This window comes from Streptopelia decaocto (assembly GCF_964273445.1).
Source record: "Streptopelia decaocto genome assembly, chromosome: 26".
In the NCBI taxonomy this organism is placed as follows: domain Eukaryota; kingdom Metazoa; phylum Chordata; class Aves; order Columbiformes; family Columbidae; genus Streptopelia; species Streptopelia decaocto.
Genome location: NC_138681.1, coordinates 1,522,492 through 1,535,014, shown reverse-complemented (window position 1 = coordinate 1,535,014; position 12,523 = coordinate 1,522,492). Strand labels below are relative to the sequence as shown.

General features: G+C 72.3%; 3 protein-coding genes across 5 annotated transcripts; 1 reads left to right on the top strand and 2 right to left on the bottom strand.

Annotated features, from left to right (window-relative positions):
• Positions 1-67: 67 nt before the first annotated feature.
• On the top strand, positions 68-3,694 carry B4GALT3 (beta-1,4-galactosyltransferase 3). Its single transcript, XM_082072982.1, has 6 exons — positions 68-1,181; positions 1,980-2,215; positions 2,287-2,477; positions 2,552-2,674; positions 2,776-2,880; positions 2,965-3,694. The coding sequence occupies exons 1-6, from the start codon at positions 926-928 to the stop codon at positions 3,413-3,415; spliced, it is 1,362 nt and encodes a 453-aa protein (XP_081929108.1). The 5' UTR covers positions 68-925; the 3' UTR covers positions 3,416-3,694.
• On the bottom strand, positions 3,609-6,569 carry PPOX (protoporphyrinogen oxidase). Of its 3 annotated transcripts, XM_082072979.1 has the most exons (12): positions 6,402-6,568; positions 6,189-6,323; positions 5,606-5,721; positions 5,384-5,516; positions 5,140-5,284; positions 4,870-5,057; positions 4,712-4,772; positions 4,517-4,635; positions 4,328-4,441; positions 4,074-4,223; positions 3,962-4,004; positions 3,609-3,871 (listed from the first exon to the last, which is right to left on the bottom strand). In XM_082072979.1, the coding sequence occupies exons 1-12, from the start codon at positions 6,486-6,488 to the stop codon at positions 3,735-3,737; spliced, it is 1,428 nt and encodes a 475-aa protein (XP_081929105.1). In that variant the 5' UTR covers positions 6,489-6,568; the 3' UTR covers positions 3,609-3,734. The 3 variants fall into 3 exon arrangements, with proteins under 3 accessions (XP_081929105.1, XP_081929106.1, XP_081929107.1); XM_082072980.1 differs by lacking the exon at positions 6,189-6,323 and having other exon boundaries at positions 6,402-6,569; XM_082072981.1 differs by lacking the exons at positions 4,870-5,057; positions 5,140-5,284 and having other exon boundaries at positions 6,402-6,569.
• Positions 6,570-6,815: 246 nt separating this feature from the next.
• Positions 6,816-12,444, bottom strand: USP21 (ubiquitin specific peptidase 21). Its single transcript, XM_082072977.1, has 14 exons — positions 12,361-12,444; positions 11,241-11,313; positions 10,366-11,167; positions 9,513-9,572; positions 9,224-9,347; positions 9,033-9,144; positions 8,791-8,928; positions 8,186-8,250; positions 7,994-8,097; positions 7,833-7,919; positions 7,678-7,756; positions 7,462-7,569; positions 7,262-7,376; positions 6,816-7,172 (listed from the first exon to the last, which is right to left on the bottom strand). The coding sequence occupies exons 3-14, from the start codon at positions 11,140-11,142 to the stop codon at positions 7,082-7,084; spliced, it is 1,860 nt and encodes a 619-aa protein (XP_081929103.1). The 5' UTR covers positions 11,143-11,167; positions 11,241-11,313; positions 12,361-12,444; the 3' UTR covers positions 6,816-7,081.
• Positions 12,445-12,523: the final 79 nt, after the last annotated feature.

Genomic DNA, 12,523 nt, shown 5'->3' with positions numbered 1-12,523 from the left:
TCACCCCGCCCGCCCCGTGTGCTCCCAGCATCCTCCCCCGGTGTCATTGTCCCCCCCCGGTGCCTCACCGGGCTTGCCCAGAACGGGACTTTACTGGGGGGGCGTGAGCGACCCCCTGGCCGGAGCACCCCCGGGGGCTGCACACCCGCCACACGGTTCCACAGGGGGCACCCGGGGCTCCGTGGGGGGGTGAGCGCTCGCCGGGATCGGCAGCCAGGGGGGACTGGGCGGCAGCGGAGGGACGGGAGGACCCAGGGGATCCCACCACCCCGGAGGCCACGCGTGTCGGTGTCCAATCAGAGCGCGCCCCTACGTTGCCAGTAGGGACGGGACCAACACCCGGAAGTGAGAGCGGTGGCGTGCGCAGTTGCCACGGCGACGAAGTGCGGGGGCGGGGCTTTCTTTAGACACACCAAATATGGGCGCAACACAGAGAAGCCCCGCCCCCTTCTGCCTTCTCGGGCTCCCCGGGTCCTACCGCCCGTCACCCCGCCGCCATCCGGGCACCCCACGCCGCTCCCGGGACCCTCTTCCCCTCTCCGGTCCCCGCCGGTCACCACGGGCCCCCACCCGCTCCTCTGCAGGCGCCCGGGACCTCGTCCCGCTCCTCCACCCACAGCCAGGACCCCCGCGGCCCAACCTCCGCCAAGGGCCCGAGCGGATTCCTCTCCCCCGCCGACCCCTCCCGCAGCAACGGCCGGTACCGGCGCCTTTAACACCAGAGCGGCCGCGCCCCCTGATGTCACCGCGCCCCGCCCCTCCCTCCCGTTCTCTCCGGCCCAAGATGGCGGCGGCGGCGGGGCGGGGTTGAGGCGTTTCCGCCGCTTCCGCCGCCCGCAGGTACCGGCGGCTCCGGGGGACCCGAGGCCGCCGCTCCCCGGGCCCGACCCCGCCATGCGGCCCCGCGCCCCCCGCTGATCCGGCCATGCTGCGGCGGCTGCTGGAGCGGCCCCGCTCGCTGGCGCTGCTCGTCGGCTGCCAGTTCGCCTTCGTGGCCTATTTCTCGCTGGGCGGGTTCCGCAACCTCACCGCGCTCTTCGGCCGCGCCGCCGGGCCCGTCTTCGACTACTCCCGCACCCACGACGTGTACGCGAACCTGAGCCGGCTGCTGCCCGCCCGGCCCGGCCCGCCCGACCCCGCGCGGCCGCTGCCGTTCTGCCCCGAGCGCTCGCCCTTCCTCGGTGAGTGCGGGGGAGCGACCGTCGGGGGGCGGCGGCAGGGACGGGGACCCCCGGGAAGAACCGGCACCTCCTGGGGAAGAACCGGCACCTCCTGGGGAAGAACCGGCACCTCTTGGGGAAGAACCGGGACCTCTTGGGGAAGAACCGGGACCTCTTGGGGAAGGATCGGCCCCTCTTGGGGAAGAATTAGACGCCCCGGGGGAAGAACCGGCCTCTTGGAGACCGGGACCACCCCTTCGGGGGAAGAACGGGCCCCTCTAAGGAAAGAATCGGCCCCCCCGGGGGGAGAATTGAACCCTCTGGGGGAAGAATTGGACTCCCCCGAGGAAGAATCGGCCCCTCTTGGGGAAGTATCGGCCCCTCCGGGGGAAGAACAGGCCCCTCTAAGGAACGAATCGGCCCCCCCGGGGGGAGAATTGAACCCTCTGGGGGAAGAATTGGACCCCCCGGGGAAGAACCGGCAACTCTAGGGGAAGAATCGGCCCCTCTGAGGGGAGAACAGGCCCCTCTGGGAGAAGAATTAGACCCCCCCCGGGGAAAGAACCAGCCTCTAGGGGAAGAATCGGCCCCTCTAAGGGAAAACCCGGCCCCTCCAGGGGCAAACTGGCCCCTCTTGGGGCAAGAACCGGTCCTTCTAGGGGAAGAACCAGCTCCTCTTGGGGAAGAACCGGCCCCACAGCTGCCAGCCCGGCCCCCCCACGCAGGCAGTGCCGGTCCTGGGGGGCTCCCGCGGTTCAGGGCAGGGGTCTCCCCCCACGTATTGCCACCCCCAGCCCCCACACTCTGCCCCCCATGCAGTCGGCCCGCTGACCGTGACCTTCAGCCGGGTGCCCACGCTGGAGCAGATCCGCGCCAAGAACCCGGCGGTGCAGGAGGGCGGGCGGTACCAGCCCCCCGGCTGCGAGGCGCGGTCCCGCACGGCCGTCATCGTCCCCCACCGCAACCGCGAGAGCCACCTGGGCCACCTGCTCTACTACCTGCACCCCTTCCTGCAGCGCCAGCAGCTCCAGTACGGCATCTACGTCGTGCACCAGGTGAGAACGGGGGGTTTTGGGGGGGGGGTTTACTTTACCGGGGCCGCCGCTTCACCCGCCTCTCTCCGCAGGCCGGTAACTCCACGTTCAACCGGGCGAAGCTGCTGAACGTGGGGGTGAAGGAGGCGCTGAAGGATGAGGAGTGGGACTGTCTGTTCCTGCACGACGTCGACCTCATCCCCGAGAACGACCACAACCTCTACGTGTGCGACCCCTGGAACCCCAAACACGTCTCCATCGCCATGAATAAATTCGGGTACAGGTGAGGAACTGCGGCGTGGGGTGAGTTGGGGGCGAGGGGACCGGCCCTGGCTCAGCGTCCCCCCTTTTTTGCAGCCTCCCGTACCCCCAGTACTTCGGGGGGGTCTCAGCCCTCACCCCCGACCAGTACATGAAGATCAACGGGTTCCCCAATGAATACTGGGGCTGGGGCGGCGAGGACGACGACATCGCCACCAGGTAGGAAACGGTGGGGACCTGCGGGTCACCGTCCCGGTTTGTGTCCCCCCCGGGGCGGCACCACCGTCCCCTGCGCCTCGGGTGACGCGGGCTCGTCGCAGGGTGCGCTTGGCCGGCATGAAGATCGCCCGCCCGCCCATCTCCATCGGCCACTACAAGATGGTGAAGCACAAGAGCGACAAAGGCAACGAGGAGAATCCCCACAGGTCAGGGGGCTCGCGCTGGGCGGGGGGGCTCAGCGGTGACACGGCGGTGACACCCCCTTGTTGCTTTGTCCCCCCCCACGCCAGGTTCGACCTGCTGATCCGCACGCAGCGCATGTGGACGCAGGACGGGATGAACTCGCTCACCTACACGCTGCTGGCCAAGCAGCTGCGCCCGCTCTACACCAACCTGACGGTGGACATCGGCACCGACCCGCGCGCCGGCCGCCGCGCCCGCGAGGGCCAGAGGTACCGCGGCGCCAACAGCCCCTTCCGCGAGGAGATGCTGCGCAAGCCGCCCCGCGACGCCGCCGCGGGCTGGGGGGACCGGGGGCCGGCGCTGTCCCTGTCCCCCCGCCTGCCCCCGGCCACCGCGCAGCAGCCGCCGGCGGGGAACGGCACCCACGGCGGCGCCGGCTCCCCCGCGGCACCGGGGATCACCCAGCGCAGCCCCGAGGCTGCCGGGGAGGGCGATGGCCACCCGGGGACCCTGCCCGCCCGTGGGGACAACCAGAGCTTGCCGCACGGCACCCGTTAGCCACCGCGGTCCCCATGGACTCTGCTGCCGGGACGGGGAAGGGACCCCGTTGTGTACGGGGGGGTTGTGGCCTTGCTGGAGAGACCAGGGGGAGCTGCTGGTCACGGGGCCAGCGCCGGGTGCTGGGGGTGGCGCCGGCTCAGCCGCGGCCTCGCCCGGGGCTGCGGTGCTGGATGGTGGGTCCAGGCTGCGCTGCCGGCACACGGTTATTTATTCTATTTATGAGCTGCTCCCTGGACCTTTATAAGGGTTTTTCAATTAAAAAAACACTTTGTCCTATAGCCGCGGGGCCGCCTGGTGCTGGGGGGGCTGTGGGGGCTCAGCGCGGCCGCCCCAACAGCCGCCCCACGGCTGCTTTGGCGCTGGCGATGCAGTCGTTGACGGAGACGCCGGCGTAGGAGGCTCCGACCAGGCTGAGGGGCAGTTGTTGCTCCGCCAGGAACCGGCCGATCCGCTCTGCGGGGACGGGGACGCGCGTGGGGCGCCCGCCAGGCCAGGGGACCCCCACGCTGGGGACGCGGCCCCCGTGCCCTGTCCCCCCCTTACCTGTGCGCTGCCAGTGTCCCAGCGTGTACTGGGGGATGCAGGCCTGGGGGGAGCAGACAGTGAGCCCGTGGGATCCCCGCTGTCCCCCCCGTGTCCCCTCGGTGTCACCCACCTGCTGCACACGCACGATGCAGCGTGTGGGCGCCGGCTCCAGCCCCAGCTGCTCCCGCACGGCCTCCTGCGCCCGCCGCAGCAGCAGCGCCGGAGCCGCCGCCGCCGGGTCCCCGAAGCTCTGCCCGAACCAGGCGCCTCCCAGCATCACCTGCACGGGCAGCGTGAGGTCCCCACGCAGCGCCCCCATTGTCACCGTGACCCCCCCGCCGTCCCCATTGTCACCGTGACCCCCCCGCCGTCCCGGCCGCTCACCGTCAGCCGCACCGAGGCGGCCCCGGCGCCGTCGTGCTGGGGAAAGGCCACCGAGTCGTAGACGATGCCGAGGACGGATGTGTCCTCAGAGGAGGGGACCAAGTGCCCGAAGCCCTGGGTGGGAGCAGCAGTGTGAGTGCGCTGGGGACACCCCCGGGCGCTGGGGACACCCCAGGGTGCCGCTCTCACCGTGACGGGCAACGTGACGCCCTCGTACTGCAGGTTCACCACGGCCACCGACACGGCCGGGATGCGGCGCAGCTCCTGTGCCAGCGGCTCGGCCTCGGCCGGCAGCGCTTCAGCCAGAGCTGGGGGGAGAGGGGACATTGTGGGGTTCCCCCTCCCCACATTGGGGAAACCCCGGTGTCCGGGGGGGGTCCGTACCTGCGGCTGGGATGGCGCTGATGACGTGGTCGGCTGTCACGGTGCCATCGTCCAGGGTGAGCTGGGGGGAAGCAGAGCGGTGGGGAGCACCGGGAAGGGGACACCGGGAAGGGGACACTGGGAAGGGGACACTGGGAAGGGGACCCCCAGGGCCATACCTGCCAGCGGCCGCCGTGGCGGCGCAATCGGCGCAGGGGTGCGTGGCAGCGCAGCTCGACGCCGCGCGGGCGCAAGAAGGCGGCCAGCGCCTCGGGCAGGCTCTCAATCCCCCCCCGCAGCGACCACTGGCTCCAGCGCTCGGCCCGCGCCCGCCGGCTCAGCCGCGACTCGGCCCCGCGCTCCTTCCCTGTGGGTGACGACGCCGGTGTCCCCTCGTGCGCCGGGGTGTCCCCCCGCCGCGCGTCCCCCCCCCCACCCCCGGCGCTCACCGGAGCCCAGCGCCAGCCCCAGCAGCACCGATCGCCGGCGCCGCTCGGCCTCGAAGAGCGCGGGGAAGCAGGAGCGCATGCTCAGCGCCCGGCAGTCCCCGGCGAACACCCCCCGGCACAGGCTGTCCACCGCCACATCGGCCACCTGCGGGGACATGGCGGGGGGGGGGTGAGGCCGGTCCCCACCCGGTCCTTGCGGAGCCCTGATAAGGCCCCGGCGCTATCGCCCGGCGCAGGCGCTCACCTCCCGGCCGAAGCGGCGCTGAGTGAAGGCGTGAACGGTCTCGTCGGGCGCCGTCCCCGCCGGCGCCAGCAGGTCCCGCAGCCCGCTCCACAGCAGCGCCCGCGAGAACGGCGGCACCGGCCGCAGCAGCGCCCTGGGGACAGCGAGGGGACAGGGGAGGGTGGCCCTGGGGACAGCGAGGGACAGGGGAGGGTGGCCCGTGGCAGCGGGAGTTGTCCGTACCCCAGTCCCGAGGGCAGCTTGTGAAGGGCCCCGCCGACGTACAGGAAGCGGTTCCGGGAGGCCGGGTGGTCCCCGGGGACGGGCAGGATGTCACCGTCCAGACCGAGCTCAGAGACCTGCGGGGACACGGGGGACGTGGGCACAGTGCGGGACACAGGACCTGCCCCGGGGCAGCCTCCACCAGACCCCGGCACCCACCCAGGGACCCCAGGACTCACCCAGGGACCCCCCCAATTCCACCCACAGACCCTCCAGCCCCCAGGACCACTCTGGCACCCCAAACCAAGCCCCAGGGTCCCCCCCAGACCCCAGCACCCACCCAGGGACTCCCCGGATCCCAGGACTCACCCAGGGACCCCGTGGACCCCAGGACCCACACAGGGACCCCCCAGACCCCAGGACCTACCCAGGGACCCCCCAATCCCACCCACAGATCCTCCAGCCCCCAGGACCACTCTGGCACCCCAAACCAAGCCCCAGGGACCCCCCAGCACCCACCCAGGGACTCCCCGGATCCCAACGCCCACCCAGGGACCCCCCCAAGCCCCAGGAACCCCGCTCAGCCCCCTCGGGTCCCCCCTACCATGTGCAGCGTGTCGGCTCCCACCGCCCCCCCGGGCCGGATGCCCCGGGGCCCGTGCTCGAACACGGCCCCGTCGGGGGTGCGGGTGCTCTGCAGCCACCCCCCCAGGCGGGCACTGGCCTCCAGCAGCAACACCTGGGGACAGCGCGGTCACCGCGGGGACTCCGGGGGTCCCGCTGTCCCCCCCAACTCCCGGACACTTCCCGCGCTCACCTTGGGCGGGTTGGGGCCGCGGGCCAAGTGGTAGCAGGCGGCCAGGCCGCTGATGCCGCCCCCCACCACGGCCACGGTCGGCGGCATCGGGGAGCGGAGGGACCGGCGGGACCGGCCCACGGACACGCCGGGACACCCCCGGCCCCGCCCCCTCCGTGACTGACAGGGGAGAGGGCGGGGCTAGAGGAGCGGCAGGCCAATGGTACGACGTTAGCCCCTGACGGACAGGCGCGGGGGCCGCCCACCGACACGCTACGACGCCCCGCCCCCTGTGGCCTACGACCAGCCCCGCCCCTTAGCATGGCCGCGCCCCTCAGCTCCAGAACCTCCAATCCTGAAGCAGGCCACGCCCCTTCTGCCACTACCCACGCCCCTCACTACATACCCAGCCTTCGATCCCGCCCCTTTTCCATAGCCACACCCCTTCGCTTGCAGCTCCGCCCTCTTTTTTTCATAACCACGCCCCTTCCCCTGCAGCCCCGCCCCTTCGGCGCGGTTTCCCAGCCCTTCCCGCCTCCAAATTTGCGCTTTTCGGGTTTTTTTTAGTAAATTTATTCACAAAAGCCCCGCCCGGGGCTGCGCGGGCTGCGGCCCCCGCCCTGTGTCCCTGCGCGGCCCCGGGGGGTGCGAGGCCGCTGCTCGGGGGGTGGAGCAGCCCTGCGGCGGGGGGCTCGGGGGGCTCACGGCCGCCGGCCCGGCGGCTCCTCCAGCTCGTAGAACAGGACGTAGCCCTCGCTGGACGGCACCTGGTTCTCGCTGATGGGCGAGACGCTGCGGCAGCACCCTCAGCCTGGCTGCCCCACCGGGGGGGCGCGGGGCCGGGGGGTGGGGGGTCGGGGGGGGGTTCGGGGGGCACCTACCGGGAGTCGTTGTAGATGCGCCAGCCGGCCTGGTCCCGGCAGAACGCGGTGTAGTGTCCGTAGTGCACGCTGCCCGAGTGGTTGCACAGCGCGTAGAGGCTGTAGACGGGGCTGCCTGGGGGCGGGGAAGAGGGGTTGGTGAACCCATTGTGTCCCCCCCACAGCGTGTCCCCCCACTGTGTGTCCCCCTGGCGCCTCACCCGCCTTCTCGCTGGCGAACTCGCGCAGGTTGAGCTGCTGCAGGGGGAAGTCCACAAAGACCGAGCACTTCTTGATGGAGTAGCGGGTGGTGGAGAACCGGTTCAGATCTGGGGCAGCGTCAAGGGACACCCCAAGAGGCTGCGGGGGGGGACACCCCCTCCCAGGACACCCCCCACCGCAAGGGTCTCCCCTGCACCACCATCCCCAAAGGATACGGAGCACCAGGATGCGGGGGAAGCGCTGGATCGTCAGCTTCTTTGTGCTCCGCGTCCGCTGCCGGCACTTGTCACAGACCTGCCGGTGACATGGGGACAGTGAGAGAGGGTTGGGGGGGGTCCTGGGTGGGGGGACATGGGGCCTGGGTGCTCACCGGGGCGTTCTCGGAGTCCAGCTCCTCCTCCTTGGTGAAGAGGCTGAAGCAGTCGTGGAGCGAGACCTTCCCCCCGGCAAAGCTTTTCTGCAGGGGGACAGGGTCAGGTGGGGGGGACAAGGGGGACAAGGGGGGACCGGGGGGCTGTGCCACATTCCTACCTTTGGGATGGGCAGGGAGAGGTCGCAGAACACCTCGAAGGTGGTGGAGCGGTAGCCGCACGCCTGGCACTTCAGGCAGCTCTTCAGCTGCCCCACAAAGAGATCTGGGGGGTGAGGGGGGTGTGAGGCCGTGGGGGGCACCCCGGGGGGTGTGGGGGGTCCGGAGGGGTCACCCCACCCGCCAGCGCTCACCCACGATCTTGCTGTCCTCCCTCTCCAGGTATCGTTTCCACATCTGGTTGGCGCGTTCGTCGTCACTGCGGAGGGAGGACGGTGGGCTGGGATGTGTCCCCATAGCCAGGGCCATGTCCCCATGGCCGGGGCAGTGTCCCCATGATTAGGGCAGTGTCCCCATGGCCGGGGATGTGTCCCCATGGCCGAGGATGTGTCCCCATGGCCGAGGATGTGTCCCCTCCCCAAGGCTGTATCCCCAGGCCAGGGCTGTGTCCCTATGACTGGGGCTGTTTCCCATCCCCATGGCTGGGGCTGTGTCCCCATGGCCAGGACTGTGTCACCATGGCTGGGATTCTGTCCCCATGGCTGGGATTCTGTCCCCACGGCTGGGGCAGTGTCCCGTCCCCACGGCTGTGTCCCCATAGCCAGGGCCATGTCCCCACAGCCATGGCTGTGTCCCAATGGCCAGGGATGTGTCCCCATGGCTGGGATTCTGTCCCCATAGCTGGGATTCTGTCCCCATAGCTGGGATTCTGTCCCCATGGCTGGAGCTGTATCCCCGTGGCCAGGGCTGTGTCCCCTCCCCAGGGCCGTGTCCCCATGGCGGGACCCCCCTCCCTCACCTCAGCGTCTCGGGCTCCTCCAGCGCCGGGGTCCGCCGGGCGTCCGCCAGGATGCTGGGTGTCCGGCGGCCCTTGCGGTTGATCTCCACGTGCAGCCGGTCCATGAAGAACTTGAGGAACTCCTGCGCGTCCTGCTGGCTGCGGCGGGAGGGACCCATCGTGCCCACCGCCCCGCGGGTCCCCCCACCGGGACGCGGGGGCTCCCGGGGGTACCCCAGGGCGGGGGGAAGGTGCAGCCTCACCTGTACCCGGTGAAGGAAGGGACGTATTTCTGAAAGACAGCCTTGAAGCGCCCGGGGTTGACGGCCTCGGAGGACTCGGGGTGCCAGAGGGCGGCGATGACATCGGCAAAGGCTGCGGGGAGGTGGCAGGTGTCAGTGCCGGTGGGGGGGGGGTTACATAAGAGATTATGAGCGGGGGGGCCCCGTCCCACCTTCGGTGAGCTCCTGGGGGGCGCGGGGGCCGGGCGGCTGCTCCAGCTGGAAGTCGCGGCGCAGGCAATAGTCCCGCAGCGGTTTGGTGCTGCTCAGGCACTGCAGCACGGCGTTCATGAAGCACTGCGGGGAGCGCGGGGACGCGGTGACACCCGGGCCCGCTGTCCCCCACTGTCCCCTCGTGCTACTGTACCCCCAAAGGGCTGCGGGGTCTCTGGGGATGCACCGGTCCTGGCTGGGGTCCCTGCACACCCGGGACAGAGGGGACACGGGGCCGCGGGCGCTTACCGTGTTCCCCAGGTTCCTGAGGCCGACGTGGCCCGAGCCCAGCAGCAGCGTGTGGTGGGTCTGCGGGGACACAGAGGGACAGCAGTGAGAGCCGTCCCCGCGCAGCGAACCCCCCCGGCCGCCCCGCGGTCCCCACGGCCGGACAGACGGCCGGACAGACGGCCGGCCGCGGCGGCGCAGGCGTCACCTCGCCGCTGACGAGCAGCAGCCCCATGACCGCCGTGTGCACCACCGACTCGGAGATGTCGGCGCCGCGGCCCTGCAGCTCCCGCCGGGTGAGCAGCGTGCGGTGCAGCCGGCGCGGCAGCTCCACCAGCCCCGGCATGATGGCTGCGGGACCGGCTCCGGCACCGCCCGGGGCGCCGGGAGGCGACTGCAGCACCGGCTTCGCCGGGCCCCTCTGCCACAGCTCATTAGCTGATCCGATTTCCCCTGGCTATTCTGGGCCTGGCTGGAGGCTCATCTCGGGGGGATTAATTAGCGGGAGAGCCACCGCGGGGACAGCGGGCGCGCGGGGAACGGGGCGCGGAGGCGAACGCACCCGCCGCGCCGGAGAGCGGAGCGGGGGGCTCAGGGAGCCCTGTGCCGCTGGCGGGGGACGTGCCATGGGGGGCCGAGCCGCGTCCCTGTCCCCCCGTGGGGCCGATGCGGGATTTCACAGCATCTAATCCCACACAAGGACCAGGGCAAGCGGATGACGGAGCCCACAGGGACGATGCGGACAGGGCGCAGTGCCAGCCAGCACCCCCGGAGCTGAGGGGACCCGACCCTTCTACAAGCAGGGAACAAAACGGGGAGAGGTGAGACCGGCACCGCTGGTGTCACCGCTGGGGACAAATCCCGAGGCTCTTACAGCTGCCACCTTCTCCTCGGTCCTGCCGGGCGCCGGGGCTCTGCCCAGGGGGGGGCTGGTGGGCGCGGGGCCGTCGGGGCTGTGGGCGTACGGGGGGTTGGGGGCACGAGTCCGCAGGCAGCCCTCGGGCCGGATGGAGAGCAGCGGCGTCGCGGGCTTCCCGTCCAGCCCCGGCGAGATGTTGACCCTGCGGAGCGAGGAGCTTCTCCGGAGCGCCAGCGAGCCGGCGCTCAGCTGGTGGCCGCAGTCCCTCAGCACCAGCCGGCTCAGCACCGCCGCCACGTCCTCGGCGCGGCCGCCACCGCCGCCGCCGCCCTGGCTCAGGTCCCCGATGCTGATGGATTTGGAGCGGGCCAGGTTGCTCCGCCGGCGCTCGGCCTCGCGCCCGGCCAGCGAGGCGCCAACGGGCAGCGAGAAGGAGGCGCCGCCCGGCACCGCGGCCGCCTGCGGGGAGCCGGGCACCCGCACCGCGTGGTCGGCCTTCACGGGCCCGCGCCGGCACGCCGCGCTGCGCAGAGCCTCCCCCCGCTTGGACGCCCGGCCGCGGTCCAGCTCCAGCTTCTTGCCGCGGTCATCCAGCGCGCCGGGCCGCGGCGGCAGCAGGCGAAGCTTGGGCGCCGGGGAGAGGCCGTTGGCGGCGGCGGAGGCCAGGGCTGCGGCGTGGCGCTCCTGGCTCAGCGCCCGGTGCCCGCTGGGCAGCTTGGCGGCCGCCTTGGGCTGCGAGGTGACGACGGCGTGGTCCCTGCGGCCAACGCGGTGCTCCGAGGCTTGCGGCATGGTGGGGACGGCCGAGGGGGACGCCCTGCGGGGAGAGGGACCCGGCTGAAGATGGAGGCGCTGGGTTGGCACGCGGGGGCACCGGGGTGAAAACCCACCTCTCTCGCCGCCGGCACCGCTCACAGCCCCCCGCGGCGAGCGGCCGGCCGGAACGTCCCGTCCGCGGGGGCCCTGCGGCACAAGGAGAGATGCGCCGGGTCACCGGATGGGGCCGGGGGGCAGCGTGGCCCTGGGGAGACCCCACAGCCTCGGTGAGACCCCATGGCCCAGTGAGACCCCACAGCCTCAGTGAGACCCCATGGCCCAGTGAGACCCCACGGCACCTGGTGAGACCCCGTGACCCCAGTGAGACCCCACAGCCTTGGTGAGACCCCATGGCCCCGGTGAGACCCTACAGCCCCTGGTGAGACCCCGTGACCCCAGTGAGACCCCACAGCCTCGGTGAGACCCCATGGCCCCGGTGAGACCCTACAGCCCCTGGTGAGACCCCGTGACCCCAGTGAGACCCCACAGCCTTGGTGAGACCCCATGGCCCCGGTGAGACCCTATGGCCCTGGTGAGACCCCACGGCCCCGGTGGGACCCCACGGCCCCGGTGGGACCCCACGGCCTCTGGTGAGACCCCACGGCCCCGGTGAGACCCCACGGCCCCGGTGAGACCCCACAGCCCCCTGGCACTAAGCCACGGCCCCAAGCCGGTGGGTGAGTTCTGGGGGCACCAGCAGCACCGGGAGCGGGTTCCTGCAGCCAGTCCCGGGGCTGCGGGCCCCGCATAGACGCTGCCGGTGCTCAGCAGCCATGGCTGCCCCGGGGAGCTCGGTCCCGCTGCCAGCTCGGTCCGGCGGGCAGGGAGGACGGGCGGCCGGGATCCCCGCTGCAGCACGGCCAGAGCGAAGGGCCCCAGGGGCCGGTCACACCGGTGGCAACAGCCGGCGGCCCCGGGAGCCCGGCCCTGCCCCCCTGTGCCCCGCCCCACAGCCCGCCCGGCCGCCGTCCCCTGCTCCGGTCACCCCGGGCACGGCCCGTCCCCGCCGCGGGCATCACCCCCCGCCCCTCCGGGGCCCGGTCCCCCCGCCGCGTCCCACCCCCTGCGGTACCGCGGGACACCGCTGCCCCCTCGGCCGCGCTGCCCGGCCCGGCGGAGCCCCCCCCGCCCCCCGCCGCCCCCTCCCGGTGCCGCCGGTGCCCCCCGCCCCCGCGGGCCGCCGCCCCCCGGTACCTGCCGCGGGCCGCCATGGCAACAACTCCCGCAGCGCCCGCCGCCATCTTTGCTCCTCCCGCCCGCCGCCCCGCCCCCGCCGGCCTCACGCGCCGCATTGCGCCTGCGCCGATCCCGGACCACGCCCCCAGCCTGACGCTTCCGCGTCGCCATGGAGACCGAG